This window comes from Armigeres subalbatus, chromosome 2, assembly GCF_024139115.2.
Source record: "Armigeres subalbatus isolate Guangzhou_Male chromosome 2, GZ_Asu_2, whole genome shotgun sequence".
NCBI lineage: Eukaryota > Metazoa > Arthropoda > Insecta > Diptera > Culicidae > Armigeres > Armigeres subalbatus.
The window spans coordinates 169,826,532-169,850,085 of NC_085140.1; the positions used below are offsets into that span (position 1 = coordinate 169,826,532).

At 38.8% G+C, this 23,554-nt stretch overlaps 1 protein-coding gene across 2 annotated transcripts in view; it reads right to left on the reverse strand.

The window, feature by feature from the left end:
• Positions 1-23,554, reverse strand: part of LOC134211174 (eukaryotic translation initiation factor 5B-like) — a 492,524-nt gene that overhangs the window by 401,717 nt on the left and 67,253 nt on the right. For both annotated transcript variants that reach the window (XM_062687844.1, XM_062687843.1), the window contains one exon: positions 19,120-19,242. In XM_062687844.1, the coding sequence (XP_062543828.1) occupies positions 19,120-19,242 (123 nt within the window). The remainder of the gene's footprint in view (positions 1-19,119; positions 19,243-23,554) is intronic.

A 23,554-nucleotide genomic window follows, 5' to 3' on the forward strand; every position in this document is an offset into this window, starting at 1 on the left:
AGCCCGTAGATTAATGGAGGCGAAAATTTTAAAAGTACAAAATTTTGTTCCTTCGTGAGTTTGGGACTGCTACATTTTCGGCAATCCGTCGTTATCTGTAGCGGTGTTTATTCTGTTGGTTAACACTGGAAACAGGCAGGAATCACCAGGAGATACGACGCCAATAGCTGATTGACTGGCTGAGCTGAAAGTGGGTGCGTACGGCTTTTCTTGATCCGGAGCATGGCTGTCTTTGTCGATGTCGTTTTTACCGCAGCACCAGATAAAAAGTGTAAATAGGTCACTTCATTTCTCCTCCGCTTCGAGCTCATCAATCTAGGGATAAAAGATATGAATTAGTAATGAACAAACTCAGAAAATTGATGTTATCTTACCAAAGCCACATTAATATTCCGGCAAAACTGGATGTAAACAAGATGATGACCGATTTTCCAATCTGAATATTCGCAGGTGCTGGAGTACATTTTTTCGCTCCGACGCTATGTGTAGTGCAGTTCTGATATCATGTGCAAACTGCCATGGTTGTTGTTCAGTACCTGTTGCTTTTCAGGCATGGTAGGACAATCCAGATACTTCGGGACACCGGTGCATGCCCTTGTGCGTGTCAACGTTCCACGCGTGCACAGCCAGTACTTAATAACCTGATGCAATCTCTCGCTCTCCAGGGTAGTGATCGATCCAATGGAATAATCCGGAATAATATCGGAACATCGGTGATAATTGCCAGTAAGTTCCGGTGGTCGAAATTTTCACTGCTGGCCAAAGTTTCACGTATCATTTGTGATAGCATAAGGGCCGTGTCAATGAGCAGACATGCCATGGTGTTGTCCGAGTGGTCTACATGGGATGCGGTCGCTCCTGCTTGTTCCAGCGCTGGCGTTGTCATCATTGAAATACTGGCGCGATGCTTTGGTGGAATCAACCCCGTAAGGACAAGATTTGCCACGGTTGTTTTTTCGAACCTGCTTCTCGCTGAATGGTTCTACAAGAAAATATTGAATAATCGGAATACATAATGTCTTGTTACACATTATTCTTTAAAGTTGCTCACGTTTATATCGATGTGGATGTTTTTTCTCAATTCATTTTATATTTTCCCGGTAGGCTTGAAAAAAACGCATCAACAATATTCAGGTAAATTGAAAAAATATAAAAATTTTCAGGAGACAGTATGCAATCAAATATACTTTTGCGTTATTCTGTTTAAGTATAAGTTTTAATTTCAGATAGTATACTTTTTATACTATGTAATGTATAACTGTCAAAAATTAATACAAAGATTAATTTAAAACCCCTTATGGATTTATTTTATTTCTGAGTGTACTGCGAATGGCTATATTCCTGGAGGCGGCGAAATTAATTAGTCGTAGGCCGTTTTCGTTCGTCAGCCGGTGAGCGCTGAACTTTCCAATAGTCGGTCTCCCTCTCTTGACCAACCTGAGCGTTCAAATCTCCTATGATGATTTTGACGTCGTGGCTTGGGGAGCTGTCGCACTCACGTTCCAGCTGCGCGTAGAATGTGTCCTTATCATCATCAGTGCTTCCGGAGTGTGGGCTACGGAGGTTGATGCTAAAGTTCATTCATATCACCCATCGCTATGAAAGCTGTTTTCAGCTCGTGTTGCCGTAACTCTGGTAGATGGTATGTTTACCTCTGAATGTTCGCACCTTTGATCCCTTCAAACAACCCTCCCGCAGCGCTAAGATGTCGAATCCACGGTCATTGACCTCATCAGCAAGCGTTCGTGTGCTCCCGATGAAGTTGAGAGATTTGCAGTTCTACGAGCCGAGTTTTCAATCGCTAGTCCCTTTTCGTCGCTGTGGTCTTTGCCGATTGTTCCGGTCCGTATTCTCTCGCTGATTATTTATTGATGTTTTTTTTAAAAGCTTGCAGGGCCTGACACCAACCCCCTAAATTTTCGAAGCACCATGGGGCACAATTTTCTTAGAGTCCCTCACTGGCTTGCACCCCCGGAGAGGAGCAAACCTCCCCTTCCCTGTCAGCATACGATTATAGCTCTCACCGGGGTTGGTTACCCGATCTTCTTTAAGATTGCTTATATCCCGGCCAGCACAACGGGGAGATAGGGATAGGAGTTGCTGGTAAGAGGCCAAGGACCGCGAGGTGGGGTCTATTTTATTCCTTCCCGAGTAGACAAAAATAGCTCAATAATATCAAATGTTGATGAGATAGTAAAATGAGATATGGACATGATTGATGTAAGAGATAAAAGATCAGACAACAATACCAATATTTCGCACTAAAATATCATTAGGAGATCAAGTTATGCTATTTGTAAGAAGTGTTCAATATCATGTGCCTTTCGTTTGTTCTTATCCATGGGATATCTTGATATTTAAATGATATTTCGGAGCAAATTTTTGATAATGTTGCCTGTTCTTTTATGTCTTATATCAATCAAGTACATATCAAGTTTTTTATTCTATTCATGGCTTCTGCCTGAGTTCAGGTACGTGAAGTACCAATGGTACGCTTCACCCAGAATTTGCTGTGCCAATTATGTAATTTAAATAAGTTTATATAGCCTTCCTTGGCCGTACGGTAAGATGCGCGACTACGAAGCAAGACCATGGTGGCTGGGTTCGATTCCCGGTCCGGTCTAGGAAATTTTCAGGATGAAGATTGTCTCGACTTCCCTGGGCATACAAGTATCATCGTGTTAGCCTCATGGTATACAAATGTAAAAATGGCAATTTGACTCAGAAACCTCGCAGTTAATAACTATGGAAGAACTTAATGAACACTAAGCTGCGAGGCGGCAATGTTCCAGTGGGGGATGTAATGCCAATAAGAAGAAAACGGTCGGGATCTCTTTGATGTACCGACTCTGACCAGTGACTGTCTGGTTCTAGGCTAGAGAGCATATAGTATATGCTGCCTTGAGAATCCACGAAATAGTCCTATTTGAACTTGTTATAATAAGATTGAAAATGAAACTGCTCTCCTATACATTCGTTCAAATGTACCTACAAATAAAATATGGAGATTATTCTAACAATAGAAAAGTAGTGTACGATTTTGGATTGAAACAAAGACGTTTTGCATATCAGGCATATATAAACGGTTGCCACTAAACATCATCACTATAGTTGGCTGATAAAATACTACTCCATGAATATACCTTACCTTGGTATTTAATTCCACGTGGTCAACGAACATGGATAACCGCTTATCAATAATGACATGGCAGGCCCATTAGTGCAAACCACAAATCGACCAACTAATTGCATCAATCAGTCTGAAGATGTATACCTATTTATTGATACACCTATCTTCGGAACAGTGCGAGATAACTCGGAGCCGTAACAGGAAAAACTACATTAGTACATATGCCCTATGTATACAGAATTGCAAAAGCCATGAAGAAATTTCAAAATCAATTCAAAATTTCAATCGTACTCACAGAAAGGATGCGCTGGATGCGCCTTTCAGCACCATCATCTTATATGAAACCAGTTTAGTGTTTCGTAGTTGGCAGTCGGCTGATAATGGTTTTATATTGGGTCATTTGGTCTGCAGCCGCCGTGACCGGAATGCGGTTTTGGAATAGTTTAGTACCTTGTTCGCAATATTGCAGCAATCTATATGTTTACAGATTCATCCCTATGTACAATGCACAATATGATAATATGACAAAAGGAACGAAAATTTACGTTTGCTGGATCGAGCAATCGGCATGGCTGCGAACTGAAATCAATGAAGACTGTATTGATTTAAGACCCCGTGGGATTCGACCAATATTGTTTTGTCGTCTCCCGGGGGTAAGGAAGAGCTTCAGAGTAATACTTAGTTCAGTTACGAAAATGTCGTAGGGAATATTAGCAGACATAACCCAACTTTACTTTAGAGTATCCAACAAATTAGTCAAATTTATAGTCATCTTTGTTTTCTTCAATGGCTCTGCATTTCAACTGGAACTTGGCTTGTTTTTCAACTTAGTATTTTATTAGCATTTCCACAGCTATAAATTGGAAGCCTGCATTGCATGAATATATATGTGCTCAAATTTAGCCTAAACATTCTTTGCATATCAAAGAACATTGTGGCCAAATTTCATAAAATTTGGACGACAAAAACCCCCTTGCCAATAATAGAACAAAACCTGCCAAAGCCGTCTTTCCCCCTAGATAGGAATTGAAAAAAAACGAAGTTACCACCTTCAGTATATCTTGATTTAATCGAGAAAGGCATCGTCACCGCTAGGTGGATTAATTTGGATTTTTTTTCACGAATGGAATTTGTTAAAATGCGAAAGGCTAACCTCAAGTAAAGAGTACAGAACGGAGGAGTATTGGAACCAAAACCACGTCTGATTGTGAGCGTTAATACCCGCCGGTGTAAAAGATAGGGAACAACCTCAATTTCATTACATGACAATAATGTTTGATGTTTCTCATCGTCAGGAAGAATAATGAGCGATACGGGCGTCATTGAATATACATTATGATTGTTGAATGGTTGTTAAATACATTTATGATTGTTAAATCTGCTTTGTGACCCTTCCAGAAAAGTTGCGAAAAAAATATTGTAGGGCAAGTTATGTCAGAAGTAATTCTGGCAAACGTGGTAGTTGTTCAAAACTTTTTGATTGAAATTATTTCAGAAATATCACATTTTTTTAAAAAGATTCTGTATTTGTTAATAAGAATAGATGCACTGACCCCACATATATGGATCACTTTGTAACAATAATTACTCACTCCGTTTTACACATTTGTTAAGTTTGTGGTCCACGATTGCGGGGTCAGTGTACCCAAAAAAAGAATGTGGTGGTGAATGAATTGGTCAGATTTTTAAAACCTAAAACAAAACAAAAAATTAATTAGATTTGAAAGTTTTTTTTAACTCGAGATAATTTGGCCACCCATTTTTAATTAACTTTAATATCAAAGTCTGCCATTTAGAAATTAAAGTTTATTAGAGTTTCTGGATTTCTAATAAAGGACCATCGTTTTATTGGATTTTCAAAATTTCATCTGAATGCCACGTCGAGTACAATATCTCAAAAACTTCATTTAAATTTGTTATTAAACCATAGTTTAATAACAGGTAATACCATATTTTTAAAATTACTTCATTATTGAAATTACTTTATATTTTTCAAACAAATGGTCCTACCAAAGCTTTGTGAATCCAAATAGTTCACCAGCTAGGAATCAATTAGATCATTTTATATCATTTTTTTATACAGAAATCTTCGAGCTAATATCAAACAAAAAAAATGTTGTTGTAATTATTTTGTGACACAACCCATTCCCGTGACGCCCGGTAGATACCTTCTCGTGGTGTGTTACTTAATATGAGGTATCATCATGGCCACATTGCCAGTTTCTGGCTGATTCAACGATTACCATCTTTAATATCCAACTCCTTGGTACTTATGAGAGTGTCGCAGTCACTGAACTCTTGCTTCCATCCTCTCCCTCTTAATGATGAAGATGGGCGTGGCCAGCATCATTTTTTAATTTTTTTTTATAATCTTTATGTAAGTGATTTTTAAGTTTAAACAAAGTTCATCACTAGTGGCCAGTAGTAGTAATCCTCATGCTTTTGTTGTTTTTGCCTTTTCTTGATTTCTGATAGCGTGCTAGATAAGGATTTCGAAAATAAAACACGTTTACTATCTATGAATTATACCGTTACAATGCTAATGCAACTTGTAGAGCTATACCCGGTTCAAAACTTCATACAAAAGTCACTATTTGGTCACTTTCTCTGCTATTGAAAGGCACTATTTGGTCACTTTTTCGTTATCGCTGGTCACTAAAGTCACTATTTTGAACGGCATTTGTCGCTACCAGCCCTGTTTATGGGAACTTCTTCCGTATGTCAATGGAAAGTTTTCCTATTTTTTGTATTTCCTCGCTAAATTATTTTGCATTTCCACGAATTATTAAGAAAACATCTGGATTGTTTCTTATATGGCAAGTTTGTTATGAAAATCTATGTTTCAAGTCAGTGCTACAGATGTATTGGTTGAGTTACTTTAAACCCATATAGACAGTTTCTTGTTTTTCCAAGATTGTTATCAAAGTCTTCTAATTGTTGTTGCAAAAAGCCTATTATTCTTATCATAGTCTAAGATTTTTTTTTTCAATATTTAATATCTTGCGGGCCCTCCTTAGCTGTGCGGTTAGATATGCGCGACTACAAAGCAAGACTATACTGAAAGTGGCTGGATTTGATTCCCGGTGGCGGTCTAGACAATTTTCGGTTTGGAAATTGTCTCGACTTCCTTGGGCATAAACAGTATCATCGTGTTAGCCTAATGATATACGAATGCAAAAATGGTAACTTGGCTTAGAAACCTCGCGGTTTATAACTGTGCAAGTGCTGAATGAATACTAAGCAGCGAGGCGGCAATGTCCCAGTGGGAGATGTAATGCCAATGAACAAGAAGAATACCATGCGAAATTAAGAATTTCCCACGGAATCAAAAAAAGGAATAAGATTTCTCTTCAGAATATTCTTGTTTCATAAATTCAAGAACTTCCCCAGATTATCAAAATGTTTCACGTTCAAGGACTCAGGGTTTTATTGCATTTTTGAAAGAAAATTTGTAGCCCAACAAGATTTTATTAAGATTCCCAGAACACTAGTAAGAGAGTTTACCTCGTAATGCCAGGATTCTTGTTGGAATTCTCTTTCTTTTCTTATTTTTGTTTTGTTTTCGAGACTTTAAGGCAGGCCTGTCCAACCCTTAACACTTGCTGGCGTGCCAGAACATATTTTGTACCGAACTTTTTAAATATTTTTATAAATTGGAACATAAATTAATCTATTCACACCATTTACCGGATGTAAAAAATGGAAATTCCGTTATTTACCGGTATATGGAAAAGATTTGTATGAACTGTTTTCAACAGGATGAGAGAAATGTACCAGATTTCAAGTCGTTGAGATGTTTGGTGATATCTGCTAGAAAAGCCAAGTCACTCATCTATTCAGGATCGTTCAGCTCGGGCAGCGGTTTTCCTTTATCTTGTAGAAATAGTGCCATTTTCTTTTCGAAAAGAATAAAATCTCTCAAGGATGGCACCAAGGCTTAGTCAATGAAATTCGCAGTAATACAGCAAGTCTTCCGTACTCGGCTTTTATTTCTGTCAACATCATTTATTAATTGGTGGGGGTTGAGTTCCTTAACGTTGATAAAGTTGATACTTGAGGAATATTGATCGTTTTCGCATATCGATTCTTTCGGTGAATATGGAATGCGGGGAAATGTCGCCATACCTATGTGATTGCTTTTCCTTGCTTAGAATTGTCACAACGTCATTGTTCTTTCCTGTCATTGCTGGTGCTCTATCAATCGTAAGGTCACTTAAGTTTTCGAAGGAGCAAAAAAGTCCTTTACACAGGTCTACAGCCCTCAGGTTTTCCCCGTTAGTTGTTCCCAGCATCGGGAATAAACCTGCCAATTTATCTGTCATTCAAAAATGACCATGAAGACAGCCACCTTTTCCACGTTTATCACGACGGTATTTTCATCGCTTGCGAAAGAATAGAATATAAAGCTGACGGCTTTTTCACGTTACATAGCTTTCAAATCTTCTGCGAGAATTTATACTCGTCACCATGTTCCACGCAAGCTATGTTACAGAAGGAGGATGTTTCCTTAGGACACGATGTCAACAACAACCGAAATGCATTCCATTTCCATCAAGTCAACAACCGTTCACATTTCATAGAATGCTTGGATTCAGATTTTATTCCTTCAATGTAGTTAAACTTTGCGAACAAAGTAAGCAAACGCAGCGCGAGCTTTGATTTAAAACTTACATATTGAAACATGAATAATAAAAAAAACTTCTGGAGCCAGGTAGATTAGCTGGCGAGTCAATTATGAGGTTATTTTTCTTACATGCCGCGGGCCACAAAAAATAGAGCTGAGGGCCGTGCGTTGGGCAGCCCTGCTTTAAGGTTACTTTCCGAATTTAGAATTGTTTTACCAAATTCCTTTATTTTCTTCGAAATTTTTCAATTTATTAGGAAGTTTTTTTTTTTTTTTTTTTTTTTTTTTTTTTTTTTTTAATTGCCCTCCACTATCCCCCACACCAAGAAGCTCACTGGGAGCCCCCTGGAAATGGACGCATCTAATTTAATTTAAGCACACACTGGACAGCATAAAAATACAAAATACAAAATAATTTTATTTGTGTGCTTAAAACAAGAAAGAAAAACGAATCTAATAGACAGGATAGAAATTCAATAACAACGGATATAAATCCCAGTGGAACATGTTCCTTTTAAGGGATTTACAAATAAAATATAAAAAATAATATAAAAAATAATATAAAGTTTAGAGACGGAAAACAAAAGGGCAAGATGCTTCACGACTAGACGAGCCAGCCTTGGGCTGCACAGTGTTTTATTTCGTCATTTTCACAATCGAAATACAAAAACTCGAAAAGCGTTGATTTTGGATATCGGTTTTGTTTACAGAAGTTTCAACATATTTAGGAGCGCATCTTTTAATAAAAACAGTTTGATGATTAATCTCCCCAAAAGTGAGTTGAGAAATTTATTTTTCCACCAGAATGAAATGGACACGTGGTGTCTTCCGCAAAGTTATCACCCATATTCTTGTTTACGTACGAACGCGCTTCGAAAGTTCGAAATCGAAAGTTGATGCGCATTCTCGTTTACGCCAGCAAAATCAAATGGGGAAACGGTTCGAACGAATCGCATTCGTTCGAAAGTTTCATTCGTCCGTAAACAAGAATAGGGGTGTATATAACTTATGTTAATACGATTACACATGCTTTAATCTTAGCACTCTCATGTCACACCAAAATTAGATGAGCACGGAACGGAACAGAACTAAGCTGCGACCGCTCTCCACAGGATCAAATCGAAGTGAAAGAATCATGTTCAAATATCCTCATAATATCAAAGCCTGAGATTTCAGATTTTCGTCATAAAAAATACGAAAGATCCTTCATTTAGAACACAATCCGTTATTTGCTGAGGAAGCATTTCGTCGTCTGCAATAAGAGCCAATCTTCAAGTTCGTCGTCTCAATCCAAAAATTTAAATACCTACCCATCTAGATCAAATATCGATCAAATCTACCGTTATGGAAAAGGGCATCTTTTATTTACTCTGACAGATCATGAATCAAATCTTGGTAGTAAAAAAGACATTGAATTCAAGCAAAACGACAAACGCGATGAAATATGTTCGAGGACGAAGTTTGTTTTACTATGATCAAAGTGTATTCGGTTTGGGTTTCGGATTAGTATTTAGCTGAATAAAAGAACACGTTCTGCAAGACTACATCTCAAATGTAAATGTATTCAATATCCGCACATACTAGGGCATATGCACCACTTACAAGATTTTGTTTAGTTTTCATTTGCTTAGAACAATTAACATTAATCCCTACTGTAGTTCAACGAACAATACAAATATACCATAGTATCAATTAATTTTCAATTTCGTTTAATGCTGACGACCCTAAACAACAGAGGAATCTGTTTTCTTTGCACGACACAACGTTGCGTTTGGTTTGTAATCATGTTTGAGCGAGCTCATAACTCCCTTCTTCTCTTGGATGTCGAACAGTAAATGGTTTGTCATTCGCAGAATGCCGAAAATAATGGACAACTTTTTAATGGTCTGCCTCTGTGCACTTCGTCGTCGTTCGGTGATGAATGGCGAGTTATTTTGGGGACATAAGTGGGTGTAAATGTAAAGTATTCCAAAACCGATAGATGAATAAATTTTCCGTAACTGTTTCTTGATAGATGTTGAACAAAAGGATTGTAGACCCGCTAACTAATTCATAATTAAACCACTACCAATCTAATTAATGAAACACGTCACTGTTGCGGAACAAAAAATATGTGCGATGCAGCTTTAAGGATATTTGTGCTCGTGCGGAAAAGCGGCAAACTAGGATACGTCTTTTTTGTTGGTTCCTGTGGTTTCAATATCTTCCGGTCGGCGGGCGTTAATTTGGAAGTTGTTTATTCTTATAGCCTATTCAGATTACACCATTTATGATAATAAATTTCATGATAAAGAATAACTTGATGCCAATCCTCATACATTTAATTTTTGTTCTCCACTTTAACACGGTATTTATTATGATAAATGGCGTAATCTGAATAGGCTATAAAGCTGATTGTTGAAAATGTAGTTCGAATGTCATGTTTGATGCTTTGCAATTAGTATGGTCAGACAAAGATGATTTATATTTGATGTTGTTAAAATAAATTTGAATGAATTATGCAGGCTTTTGAGTTTACAATATTACTTACGGATGGCTACATACGGATGTGTATCTATAATCCTATATGACAAAATATACGCTTACTTTACTGACGGTATATACTGCTCTTGATGTACGAAGAAAAATATTCGTACAGTGAACGAGGCTTCCTGATTGGTTGAATTGGTGTGTAGATTACTAACACTGGAATTTGTGACGGCTGGGTGAGAACTTTCCATTTCTATCATATGTACTAGAAGCGTTTTCCATTCATCCGTACGCATTTTCTGTTTGGATTTTTTCTGGTTCATATTTAGTCAAATGTGTGGATGAGGTAATTGTTATTTTTGTTTTCTACTCTAGTAGCGGTATTACTGGCTTGACGTTTATCTGGCACGGTTAGACATCAACAGTGTGAGGGATTTATTGGTGCTGATTGCTTTTAAGCAAATGTGTTACTTTGGATTACAAATGTGTGGTACTGTACCTGAAATAGTTAATACTGAGCCGTCAATTTATCATTATTCTATTTAATTGAACGAAATTTTGGTCTACATTTCCTTAATGTGATTCTTCGATTCTTATTGTTTTGTTTGATCATCCGTGGTTATCCCTTCGTCTACATTTGTTCCGATATCGAAACCATTTTTATCTCTGTTATGTTTCGCATAGGTTTAAATTTAAAGATTTCAAAAACCGTTCTAGGCACACCTTTTTTATCTGTTTCCTTCAGTTATTATTTAATGCGATCTACTTCCCAATTTCGTTGAATAATTTACGTGTTGTGGGATTGCTGGAGAGTTATATCATCCAAAACGAATTACTTGATCACAAGCGAATCCATCATTTGTTTCAATATGTATGTTAAGTTAAGTTCGGTTCGGGAAAAAAATCATGAAAAATAGAGGTAGAAGAATTATTACGAATAGCAGCATTAAAGATAAATAATGGAATTTGCATTGTGCGATAAAATGCTTGTGCACCTTTAATTTGAAATAATACGATTATTTGACGCAGAGCGAGCTTAGCATAAAGAAAAAGGTATTTGCAGGTTTGAACGATTCTTCGTACATGTTTCGGTATGATTACATAGTTACCTAAAGTTCAGAGATTAGTTTATTAATAAGATTTTCATATACAGATACGGTTTCGATTGTCTCCTGCCTGGAGATACACCACTTAAACCCTTTCGGGACGGATGGTTCATATATGCCCAACATTTTAGATTGGCTGTGTAAAATCACTAAAGAGAACTAAGTCCTCGCTTTCTTCAGCAAAGTTGTTCATAAGGATATTGGCTTTACAGGAAAAATATTGGAGGTTAAGTGTGACTATACCCTGAAGACCCAGATATCCAAAACCTTGAGAAGATTTCGCTTCTGACAGCAAGCAAATGAATCTGAAATATTTGAGTCGTATACCGCATTGTATGATAATGTTGAACACTTTAAAACGTCATTTTAAACGTCAAGCCAGTGATCAATTTTCAAGAGTACGAGATGCTCAAGATACTCCAATACATCCTCGTGTTCAGCACATTGTATCTTCCAGATCAACCAAGGCTTTTGGAATGTCCTCATTGTCGGTATATACTCAATCCTGTACAATAAGTATAATCATGTAAACCCATTTTTTTTAAACACGAGATGTTCAAAGCACTCCAAAACTTATTTGAGCTCAGCCCACGTTATCTAACAGATCAATCAAGGTTTTTGCAATGTCTTTATCACCGGCACATACCTAAACTGAATCAATAAGCAAATGCGCATAATATGAACCAAATTTTCTCGAAAGCGGGATGTTCATGGTAATCCAAACCGTTCTCGAGTTCAGTTCAAGGTATCTACCAAACAATTAGGTCTGTTGAAATGTTCCCATCATCAAGTATACACTCAATCCGGTTCAATAAGCATGTGATTCAAATCTCTTCCAAAATGATTTTGAGTTAAGATGCAGTTATCTACCAGGTGCACAATGACTAAGGAAGTGTTTGTGTCGAGCAATCCCAACAAACAATTTTAGCTGAATCAGCTAGTTTTTCTTCTGAAGAAGACTATTTTTGGTCATTTAAGCGCTTTTCCCACATTCAATGTTCGATGGAAGGTCCATTCGAATGCAGCAATAGACTTTTTGGGGCGTGGAACCACTGAGTTCAAAAGTTCATAAATGTGAACAGTAGTTCCTTCGAAAATAGTCGAACGGATCATCAGAGTAACTTCTTTTTCTTCTTCTCACTGGCATTATATCACCCACTGGGACATTGCCATAGCGCAGCTTAGTGTTCATTTAGCACTTCCACAGTTAATAACTTCGTGGTTTCGTAGCTAAGATATCATTTTTGTATTAGTTTGATACGAGAAAATTTCCTAGACTTCGACCGGAAGCCACCGACCAGCCACCTGCAGCATAATTTTGTATTGTAGCCGCGCATCTTACCGCATAACGAAGGAAGGCAGAGTAACCGAGCAAATATTTTTAGTATAAAACCGTATGCTTCCACGAATTTACATTGAGTCTCAAGGAGAATCCACTGAAGCTTGTGAAATAAATAAGTGAAATCCTATCGAATCAATGGTCCTGCTGGGATGTTCAACGATGCACGGATACATCGTTCCGGACTTGGTTGGATCGGGTAGATCAATGTTCTGTGATCAATGATCGGGTAGATCATGTTCTGTACTCCACGACGTTTTGGAGGATCAAAAAGGTCTACAGTAGCTTGGGAAAGTAATTAATCAAATCTTATCGGCTAAATGGATATGCTGGGATGGTTAGTTTTGAACAGATAAATCTTTCATGATTTGGTTGATCGAGTAGAATTCAGCGATTCTTAACCTGGAGTACATGTACCCCAGGGGGTACCTCCGACAAAAATGCTTAATGGCGGATGAATGACCATTCCAATAAAAAGTTATATTTAGTTTTGATAATTGCTTTATGTTTGATTTCGAAACATTGTATTGTTCATAATAGGCATGGCGATGCGATCAGTTTATCAAAATCTATGAAAAGCTTAGTAGCTTCGTTGCAAAAGCCTTCTTCGAAGCTATTCGTAAAGCCTTCTTCCGAGCAACTTGTAAGAGAGGCTCGAAAGCTTCCTATCAAGAAGCTCAAAAACCTCCTTCCAAGAGGCTTGAAATCCTCCTTTCAAGAGGGTCGGAAGCCTTTTTTCAAAAGGTTTGGAATTCTTATTCCAATGAGCTTGAAAGCCTCAATTCAAGAGGCTTGAAAAGCTTGCTATCAAAAGCTCAGAAGCCTCTTTCCAAGATGTTTGAAAGCCTCCTTTCAAGAAGCTCAGAAACCTCCTTTCAAGAAGCTCGGAAGCCTCCTTTCAAGAGGACTCGGAAGTCTATTTTCCAATGGCTCAAAAGCCACCTTTTAAGACGCTTGAAAGTTTCCTGTCAAAAGACTCGGAAGCCTCCTTTCAAGAGGCTCGGAAGCTTCTTTTCAAGAGGCTCGGAAGCCTCCTTTCAAGAGGCTCGGAAGCCTCCTTTCAAGAGGCTCAGGAAGCCTCCTTTCAAGAGGCTCAGAAGCCTCCTTTCAAGAGGCTCAGAAGCCTCCTTTCAAGAGGCTCAGAAGCCTCCTTTCAAGAGGCTCAGAAGCCTCCTTTCAAGAGGCTCAGAAGCCTCCTTTCAAGAGGCTCAAGCCTCCTTTCAAGAGGCTCAGAAGCCTCCTTTCAAGAGGCTCAGAAGCCTCCTTTCAAGAGGCTCAGAAGCCTCCTTTCAAGAGGCTCAGAAGCCTCCTTTCAAGAGGCTCAGAAGCCTCCTTTCAAGAGGCTCAGAAGCCTCCTTTCAGGAGGCTCAGAAGCCTCCTTTCAAGAGTCTCAGGAGCCCCCTTTCAAGAGGCTCCAGCCTCCTTTCAAGAGGCTCAGAAGCCTCCTTTCAAGAGGCTCAGAAGCCTCCTTTCAAGAGGCTCAGAAGCCTCCTTTCAAGAGGCTCAGAGCCTCCTTTCAAGAGGCTCAGAGCCTCCTTTCAAGAGGCTCAGAAGCCTCCTTTCAAGAGGCTCAGAGCCTCCTTTCAAGAGGCTCAGAGCCTCCTTTCAAGAGGCTCAGAAGCCTCCTTTCAAGAGGCTCAGAGCCTCCTTTCAAGAGGCTCAGAAGCCTCCTTTCAAGAGGCTCAAGCCTCCTTTCAAGAGGCTCAGAAGCCTCCTTTCAAGAGGCTCGGAAGCCTCCTTTCAAGAGGCTCAGAAGCCTCCTTTCAAGAGGCTCAGAAGCCTCCTTTCAAGAGGCTCAGAAGCCTCCTTTCAAGAGGCTCAGAGCCTCCTTTCAAGAGGCTCAGAAGCCTCCTTTCAAGAGGCTCAGAGCCTCCTTTCAAGAGGCTCAGAAGCCTCCTTTCAAGAGGCTCAGAAGCCTCCTTTCAAGAGGCTCAGAAGCCTCCTTTCAAGAGGCTCAGAGCCTCCTTTCAAGAGGCTCAGAGCCTCCTTTCAAGAGGCTCAGAAGCCTCCTTTCAAGAGCCTCAGAAGCCTCCTTTCAAGAGGCTCAGAAGCCTCCTTTCAAGAGGCTCAGGCCTCCTTTCAAGAGGCTCAGGCCTCCTTTCAAGAGGCTCAGAAGCCTCCTTTCAAGAGGCTCCAAGCCTCCTTTCAAGAGGCTCAGAAGCCTCCTTTCAAGAGGCTCAGGAAGCCTCCTTTCAAGAGGCTCAGGAAGCCTCCTTTCAAGAGCTCAGAAGCCTCCTTTCAAGAGGCTCAGAGCCTCCTTTCAAGAGGCTCAGGAAGCCTCCTTTCAAGAGGCTCGGAAGCCTCCTTTCAAGAGGCTCAGAGCCTCCTTTCAAGAGGCTCAGAAGCCTCCTTTCAAGAGGCTCAGGAAGCCTCCTTTCAAGAGGCTCGGAAGCCTCCTTTCAAGAGGCTCAGAAGCCTCCTTTCAAGAGGCTCAGAAGCCTCCTTTCAAGAGGCTCAGAAGCCTCCTTTCAAGAGGCTCAGAAGCCTCCTTTCAAGAGGCTCAGAAGCCTCCTTTAAAGAGGCTCAGAAGCCTCCTTTCAAGAGGCTCAGAAGCCGTCTTTCAAGAGGCTCAGAAGCCTCCTTTCAAGAGGCTCAGAAGCCTCCTTTAAAGAGTCTCAGAAGCCTCCTTTCAAGAGGCTCGGAAGCCTCCTTTCAAGAGGCTCGGAAGCCTCCTTTCAAGAGGCTCGGAAGCCTCCTCTCAAGAGGCTCGGAAGCCTCCTCTCAAGAGGCTCGGAAGCCTCCTTTCAAGAGGCTTGAAAGCCTATTTTCAAATGACTCAAAGCCTCCTTTTAAGAGGCTCGGAAGCCTCCTTTCAAGAGACTCGGAAGCCTTCAGGACGTTTTAGAAAACCGTAAAGATCTCCAAAAAAAATCATGTTTTTTTACTTTTGGGGGAAATTTAGTGTTGTTCTCCGGAAAATAGTCTGAACTTTTTAAAGAAATTCTTTTTTAATTCTGCTGGAAAATTCTTTCAAGTTTTTGCAAAATAGTTTTTTAATTACTCGTCGATTTTTTCTTCAATTTCTTTTAAACTAAACAGTGAAGTTCTTCTGGATTTCCTCTGGAAATTCCTTTAAAATTCCACTACAATTCCATTCCAAAGGAATTTCTTCTGAGTTCGCATGAGAAATTCATCTTAATTTGGATGGCGATCTCATCTGAATTCTTACCGAAATTACATTTTAATTTCCAAGGGATATTTTTCAAATTTCTCTAAATTGATTTTCAAACAAAAATCCTCAGAACTTCGACTAGAAGCTCTTCTGATTTTTTGTCTGGATATTCCAATGACTTTTGCTTGGGTATTCCTCTGATTTCCATCTGGGAGTTTTTCTGAGATACCCCAAAAATCTCTGAATTTCCACGGGATTTCAAAAAAGTTTTTAATTTTCACGAAAACTTCCTCTGAGATTTCCACGAAAAATTGTTTTAAGCTCCAACTAAAATATTTTTTGGAATTTCTACCAATCTTTTTATAAAAACTCCCGTAGAACAATTAGGAATTCTCACGAAAAATTCTACGGAATTTTCTCGGAAAATTTGTCTGGATATGCTTCAAACTTTCTTTGGGAAACTCTTCGGAATTTTCTCGTAAAATGCTTTAAAATTTTCTCGAAAAAATCTTCGGCATTTTCTTGCGAGACGCATCGGAATTTGCTCCGATTTTTTTTGGAAAACTCCTCGGAATTTCCGTGGGAAACTCTTCAAAATTTTCTCGGGAAACGTTTCGAAATTTCTTTGAAAAATACTTCGGAATTTTCTAGCAAAATTCTTCAAATTTTTTTTAGGGAAACGCTTTTATCGCAAAGTGCTTTGCGATTTTCACGGGACACTCTTCGAAATTTCCTCGGGAAACGCTTCGAAATTTCCTCAGAAAACTCCAGAATTTACTCGGAAAACGCTCCGAAATTTCCTCGAAAAACTTTTCGCAATTACCTCGGAAAACTCTTCGGAAACTCCTCCTCCTCCTCTTTGAAATTTCCTCGCTAACTTTTACCTGCTCAGTGACTGAGCTGTGTATTTCCGTCTCTTTTGTTTTCCTCAAGGAAATTTTACACGAAATCCGTCAAAAGCGGGACTAGTCATAGTTTTATTAATTCCTTCTTTTGGTAGAAATTGAATAAAATTTCCTAGAGAAAAAAAAAAAAGACGGCCATTCATAGCTGGAAGTTAGTTATTTATTTTATTATTTTTTGAAGTGGTGAGAATGGGAACTCAGTTCCACCACTTGAATAATATTTGTGCTTATTGGGAAATGATTCTAAGCTTAATAATCCACGTAATCTGTGTCATTGCATCAAATATTTTCTGCATGTAAGACTGAACCTATTAATCCTCAGTCTGTCTACTCCATTTAAAAAATATTCTGTCTTTAGTGACTTTAACTTGAGAAAATCAATTGTTGCATCATACCGAAAACATATGCGAAGATAAACCTCGACTGTTTTATTTAGTTCTTAATCGATTGAAGTTGATTGGCATTGATGAAAAATATATAATAGAATTATTAGTCTCACACTGTATTAAATTTCTTAAAACCATGATTGACAAAAAATGTATTTCGTGCGTTCATAAAAAAATGAGGGTTTTCCAGTCTAAATATCCCAGAACAAGCACAAAGGAAATAAACAACTTAAAAATATCTAAACAGCTTTACTTTCAATTATCGCCAGGGAGAGCTGCAAACAGTCGAATTTGGCATCAATTTTTCATGTTTCAATGTTTTTATTTTGGAAATGTAACCGACCAACTCTCCTGAAGATAATACAAATAGAAACCGTTGAACTTATTCAATAGCATAATAGATGGCGACATGTTGTATATGCTGTTTTAATATTTTTGTTGATATCCGCGGTTATCACGATGTGTCTTTCAAAATGACTTATTGTAGATCAATGGTCTAATCGAGAGCTCGCGGGAAAAAATAAACTTAGCTAAATATATCAAAACAAAACACATAACATGTTTTTTTCTATGGATTTTTGGATTTCTTTTTAAAAATAATGAATAGTTTCCTAAAAATGCGTGCGCAATTCTAAACAGATATAAAGTTCCAAAATTCTCGTGTGATTTTGCAATACTATTTGATAAATTTTCATCCAGCATTTTTGTTGAGATGTCTGAAGTTGGTGGGTTTTAGGATATAGTTATTTATTATTCAATTATGAAGGCCACTAGATAATTCTAGCTGAACTATTTCAAACAATTTCTGTGATTGTTGTATTTATTATTTAAGTTGTTACGTGAGGTACATTTTCATTTGAGTCATAAATGCAAAATATGCCCCGATTAGATTTATGATCTACATAAGGTCATTAACAAGTTCTTTTATAAGAGATTTTAAACACAGTGTATTCCATACACACTTAGATAGCAAAAACAATTTATTTTAATGCGTATTATTCTTTCAAGCCAAGCTTATTAACCGATCATCACTGAGATTGTGGATATTATAGATATTAAACAAAATAACGTTTCCGACATCGAATATCGTTTCCTGTATCTCAATCTAGTGGTTTTGAAATGTTGAATTAATACTGGAAATCACCTATCTAATATACTTACCTACATATTAGCTGTTTTATTCAGAAGCTTGAAAAGAACCATCCTATGGCAAAAACAAAACCCATCATAAGGTAATATGAAAATCAAACGAACTTTAATAGCTTCCAGTAAATATTAACGTACGGAGCGAATCCGAGAAAAAAATGTCGCGCTTCACTAAATTCCCCTTCAGCAGTTGGCCGGAACATCCACGCTAGAACTATCACGCTAAATCCCTACGGCGGGAGCTGGAGAAAGTGCCGCTCGCAGCCCGCCGCAACGGATTCGTGCTGCGAGCAACGGGCCCAATCCTAGTGGAGCAGCCGGGCGCCATCCGGGGACTTGCACGGGGACATCCGTTCCTCCCACTTGCTGTGCTTCTCCGGCGTCAGATGGGTGATCTGCACGTGGATGGCCTGCACCTTCTCGAACTTGGGCGGAATGGAGCACAGGCGGTAGCTCACTTCGTCACCCGGCAGGGGCACGTACTCGCCCTCGATGCTATCGATTAATTAGGAGAAAAAAAATCGGCAGAAGAGACAGAAAAATAAGATTTCATTTAGGATAACGCTGACGTGAGATGTGGACTAAATAGAATTTAATTCGCTATATTTGTATCATTTCGTATCGCATGGGAAATGGGCTTGAATAATAAACAGCCATCTTTTACGGTGTTAGTTAATACAGGAACGTTATATGATGGTTATGGCCAATACAAATCCTAATTGAATCAGTCGATTATTTGAACGGCTTATAAAGAAAGACTAACGGTCCCAAAAGAAATAAATTACAAAACATATCCATTTCGATCTACAATGAACATAATAGACTGGACATCGAATCGAATTGCGGTGGACCATTGTTGCGAAGCGAACTACAATACATCTAAACCCATAAATAAGACTTACTCTGAGATGTGCACAAAAATGTCGTCACCGCCGGAATTGGGCGAGATGAAACCGTGACCTTTGCCCCTGCTGAATGATTTTACTTTTCCTTCCTCGATGGGATTCCTCATGGCACGGTCGGAACTGAAAATAACGAGCGAATAAATAATGATCAATATTGATGTGGGTATTGCGTGTGCGTATAATAAATTCTAATTAGATTGCGATATTTGTATCTCATTTAGTAGGTGTTTTTGTTTGAAAAATCAAGCACACGAAGCCTTCCGTAGATCAGATGCACGGTTACAAAGCAGTTCATAAAGTGTTTGACTGAGTTCGCATCCCGATTCAATCTAGGACATTTACTCGACTTTCCCCTTCTGGGCTATGCGGCCATATGATGCAACCTGCCTAAATACAACTAGGCATGAAAACCGAAACCATGAAAACTAAACTGGGAAGTGGTAAATAGGGTAAAATGCCCAATAGTGGACCCCCTAGTAGGGAAATTTTGCTCTTTCTGGCATAAGGAGTGGAAATTTTCAAAATATTAATTCTGCGTGATATCTAATATCAAGCTCTGCATCTCCTCTTCACGATACATACATGAAACACGCAAATACTCGACGTTATTCGTTGAAATTAACATTTTAAAGTCTAACTGAATTCGCCCTATAGTAGACCCCCTGGGGGTCCATAATAGGAAATTGCTTCCCTATAGTCGACACTTCATTTGATTTTTATGTTCCGTTTCGAGACGTTCTTCTTCCCTATTATGGACCCCCCAAAATATTCCTATAATGGACACACTCGTGTTTATTTTTTATAGAATTGTAAAAAATCATCCATTTTAACTTTCCATAGCATTTCCAATGCATGTAATCAAATCATAGAACTGTAAGGTAGGTTCTCCCGATGGAATTTCATAGCAAAATATTTACATTGTGCTGTAATAATGCAAAAATGGCTGGAGGGTCCACTATTGGTTGGGGGTCCACTATTGGGCACTTTACCCTAATAAGAGAGACCAACGTGGCAATTGCTTCGTCATAAAACCTACATCATTGCTTGCTATTCAGCGTTCACAACCAACCGAAATCAGAATATGGTTTCGTCGAATTAATTGCAGAATGCAATTAGTCTGGCGTCACAAACACTTTGATTGGCAGGTGGCCATTCTAGGTAGCTATGGGATAATTTAATGGATTCACAAAAGCTTTGATTCTGTTGTCAGCATCCGATTCATAAACACGACACGTACAGGTGAGATGTGTTTACTGGCGTGGTAAAGCTGGTGCCATAATATGTAGTATGGGATGCAGAACGATCAGGGAGCAACGGAATCGATTGATTCGAATGAATGACTGGTATGAATTTATTAAAACTCAAAACAAAATAATCAAATATTCAATAATGAAGAATATTACTAAATTTGAGCATTTGTCGTAGTGTTAGCCTCCCAAATTTGGTGGTACAAGCACGATTGCCTGTAGATAGTAATCCCTCATATCAGCCGCAGCATTCAGATTCGCCCTAAATGTCACCCATAAACCCACTGATGCGAGTTTCAAATAGAACGAAAAAGGTCCAACGTCATAAAACAACAGTAAAACAGAGCTTTATTTGGCTTCATATTCACGTAGGTAACATACATGCTCACAGAACAAGTGTTCTCTAACCTACATACCTCACCTCTACAACTCTGCTCTGAAGGTATTGTGCTACAAAAATCTGTTTTTTATCTGTGCGGCTCTATTATCCAGAGCTCAAATGTAGGCAACGGAGTGGTTAGGAAAAATTGCCAGCAGCGTACGTGCATCCTAAAGTTAAGAATGAATGCAGAGAACGTTGTAGAGATATCATCTATGTATGAGAGTGTGAAATTTAAATGTGTTTCCAGAAATACAGCTTGTACGTTAAAATATGTAATGTATGTAACCAGTCGAAAAGGATTTCACCCTTTTTAATATGATTCTTAGATATAATGTTTCATGGGTTTTCGATCTTAAGTACAATAACATTTTGACAGAATAGGACGCAAAGAGTAAACAGATACTGCGAAATAAAATTCAATTCGATTAAATGATGATTTTATTTTAAAAACTAAGAGCCGGTAGTCGTAGATAGACTCCTTTTCCGCACGTGGTAGAATACGAGCTGCAGTGAAGTGATATCAGTTTTTATCAGAAACTATTACTTTCGCCTCTAATTCTATCATAAAAATATACATCCAAGTTTGGAAGATGTCCATTTCCATCTCTACAGCTCAACCATTGGGTAATTTCCTCCCGATGAATGGACCAATTCCGGAGACAAAAAGTCCTCTCCTCAACCATCTAAACATTAAGGAAAATCCAGGACTCACCCTAAGCTGAATGAATCAAAATCTCTTACGGGGCGATCATGGCTTCCTGGCCAAATCTTCTACCTTTACGGCAGTATAAGGATGTCTAACCCACCTTAACACTTATTATTTAGCTTGAGCTCCGTTTACCAACCACAGTTGATACTCCATTATGACCTGGTCAGCTGTTCTTGCACATGTGCAGATAACCAACAGATGGTTGCATGCCATCAAAAATCGATTCAGAAATTCAAAATTGTAAATGAAGGTCAGTCGGCCATACATTACGAAAAAGCGGAGATGATATCTGCAAGTAAGTGCTGAACTAGAATCCGGCAGACCCAGGGGCTCCACAAAGAAATAAAGAAAAATTATTGAAGCTCTCTTAGCGAAAAGAAATAAAGGGAGTCGACAGGAATCTGACTTGGGCCCAGATTAAGGCTAATGCGAGCAACCGACCAGGATGCAGATCTTTCACGTTGGGCCTGTGTACACATAAATACAACAGACAGACTTTTTCTGTCCCTGCTTAATAACGAATATATTCAAAACTTTTGAAGATAATAAGTTCCGTTAATAAGTTCCATTAGAAACTCTTGAGAATGCCTTGCTCTTCGAGATCCTCGAGAAATTTCCTCATTATTTTCAAGCAACTGGCTCAGGCACAAGATAAAGATTTTACAATATATGGTGTGATTCACTTGTGTATTGGGCGTTCAAAAATTGACGACAAACAGCTCAAAGGAAATACAATAGATGTTAGAGCAATATAATCCATCTAAATAATCAGCTCATAAAACAACGGCATGTTTTTCAAATAATGCTTAGCTTAGAAAACGATCAAAACTCGGTTATTTTGAAAAAAAGTTCTTGTTTTTAATGAATGCAAAGACAAAAAGAGATCTCCGTCAAAAACATGTTTGACCTTACAAGTCAGGAGGGCTATTCGTTCTTCTTCTTCTTCTTATTGGCATTACATCCGCACACTGGGACAGAGTCGCCTCACAGCTTAGTGTTCATTAAGCACTTCCACGTCCCGTTACGCTGGGATATGGATACTTTGAAGTAGTGCGTAACGGTGTAAATCCGGTCATATCGCCAGGCTCGGTACAACACCGAAGCTGACAATATGACATCCCTAACCACGATTCCCAAGGTGTCAGGCGACCCGTGCTGAGGGGATGAATGGCCTGGGGGTGAAACAATTAGCCAGGCATTTAACGGAGCCTGTAATACTGGGTAGACACTCTTCGTGTTGCATTACTGATTAAGATCTACCACACTGTGCTCTAGTTCTTACTATTCTTTTTAATACTTATGAGTGATGGTCGGAAGAGTATGGAACGACTATAATTTGGTTTTAGATGACCCATTTTTTGCTCCTTTTGGATGGAGTCAATGGAGTAAATTGTAACTCAACCTTAGGCTGGTTTTCGAAGCCGACGACATGAATCTCCAAGCTCCAGAGCGTTGATTATTAAGGAAAGAAGCGGATACGAATTTGGTGGATCTGCTGAACCCTCTGACTGATTAGAGCCCTGTGTAAAGGTGAAATTCGAAAATGCCAAACGCAATGAAATCAGATCTCTATACAAAAACGAATTCGGAACTCATAAGAAGAAAAAAGCATTTCCACAGTTATTAACTGCGAGGTTTCTAAGCCAGGTTACCATTTTTGCATTCGTATATCATGAGGCTAGCACGATGATACTTTTATGCCCAGGGAAGTCGAGACAATTTCCAATCCGAAAATTGCCTAGACCGGCACCGGGAATCGAACCCAGCCACCCTCAGCATGGTCTTGCTTTGTAGCCGCGCGTCTCATCGCACGGCTAAGGAGGGCCCCCATTCTTCCTTTTTAGCTATCGCTATTATTTTAAGCTTAATTAGTAAACAAAGGCACAACCTCATAATTCTGAAACATTCAGAAATACAGTGGGGAAATCGATTTATTAAAAAAAGATGTCATATTTTTATTCGGGCTTGGGGCCTCACAACTTGATCTCGAATGCAGAGCTCCATTGGCGATGCCATCAAAAATCAGAAATTCAAAATTGTAAATGAAGGTCAGTCGGACATACATTACGAAAAAGCTATGATGATATCTGTAAG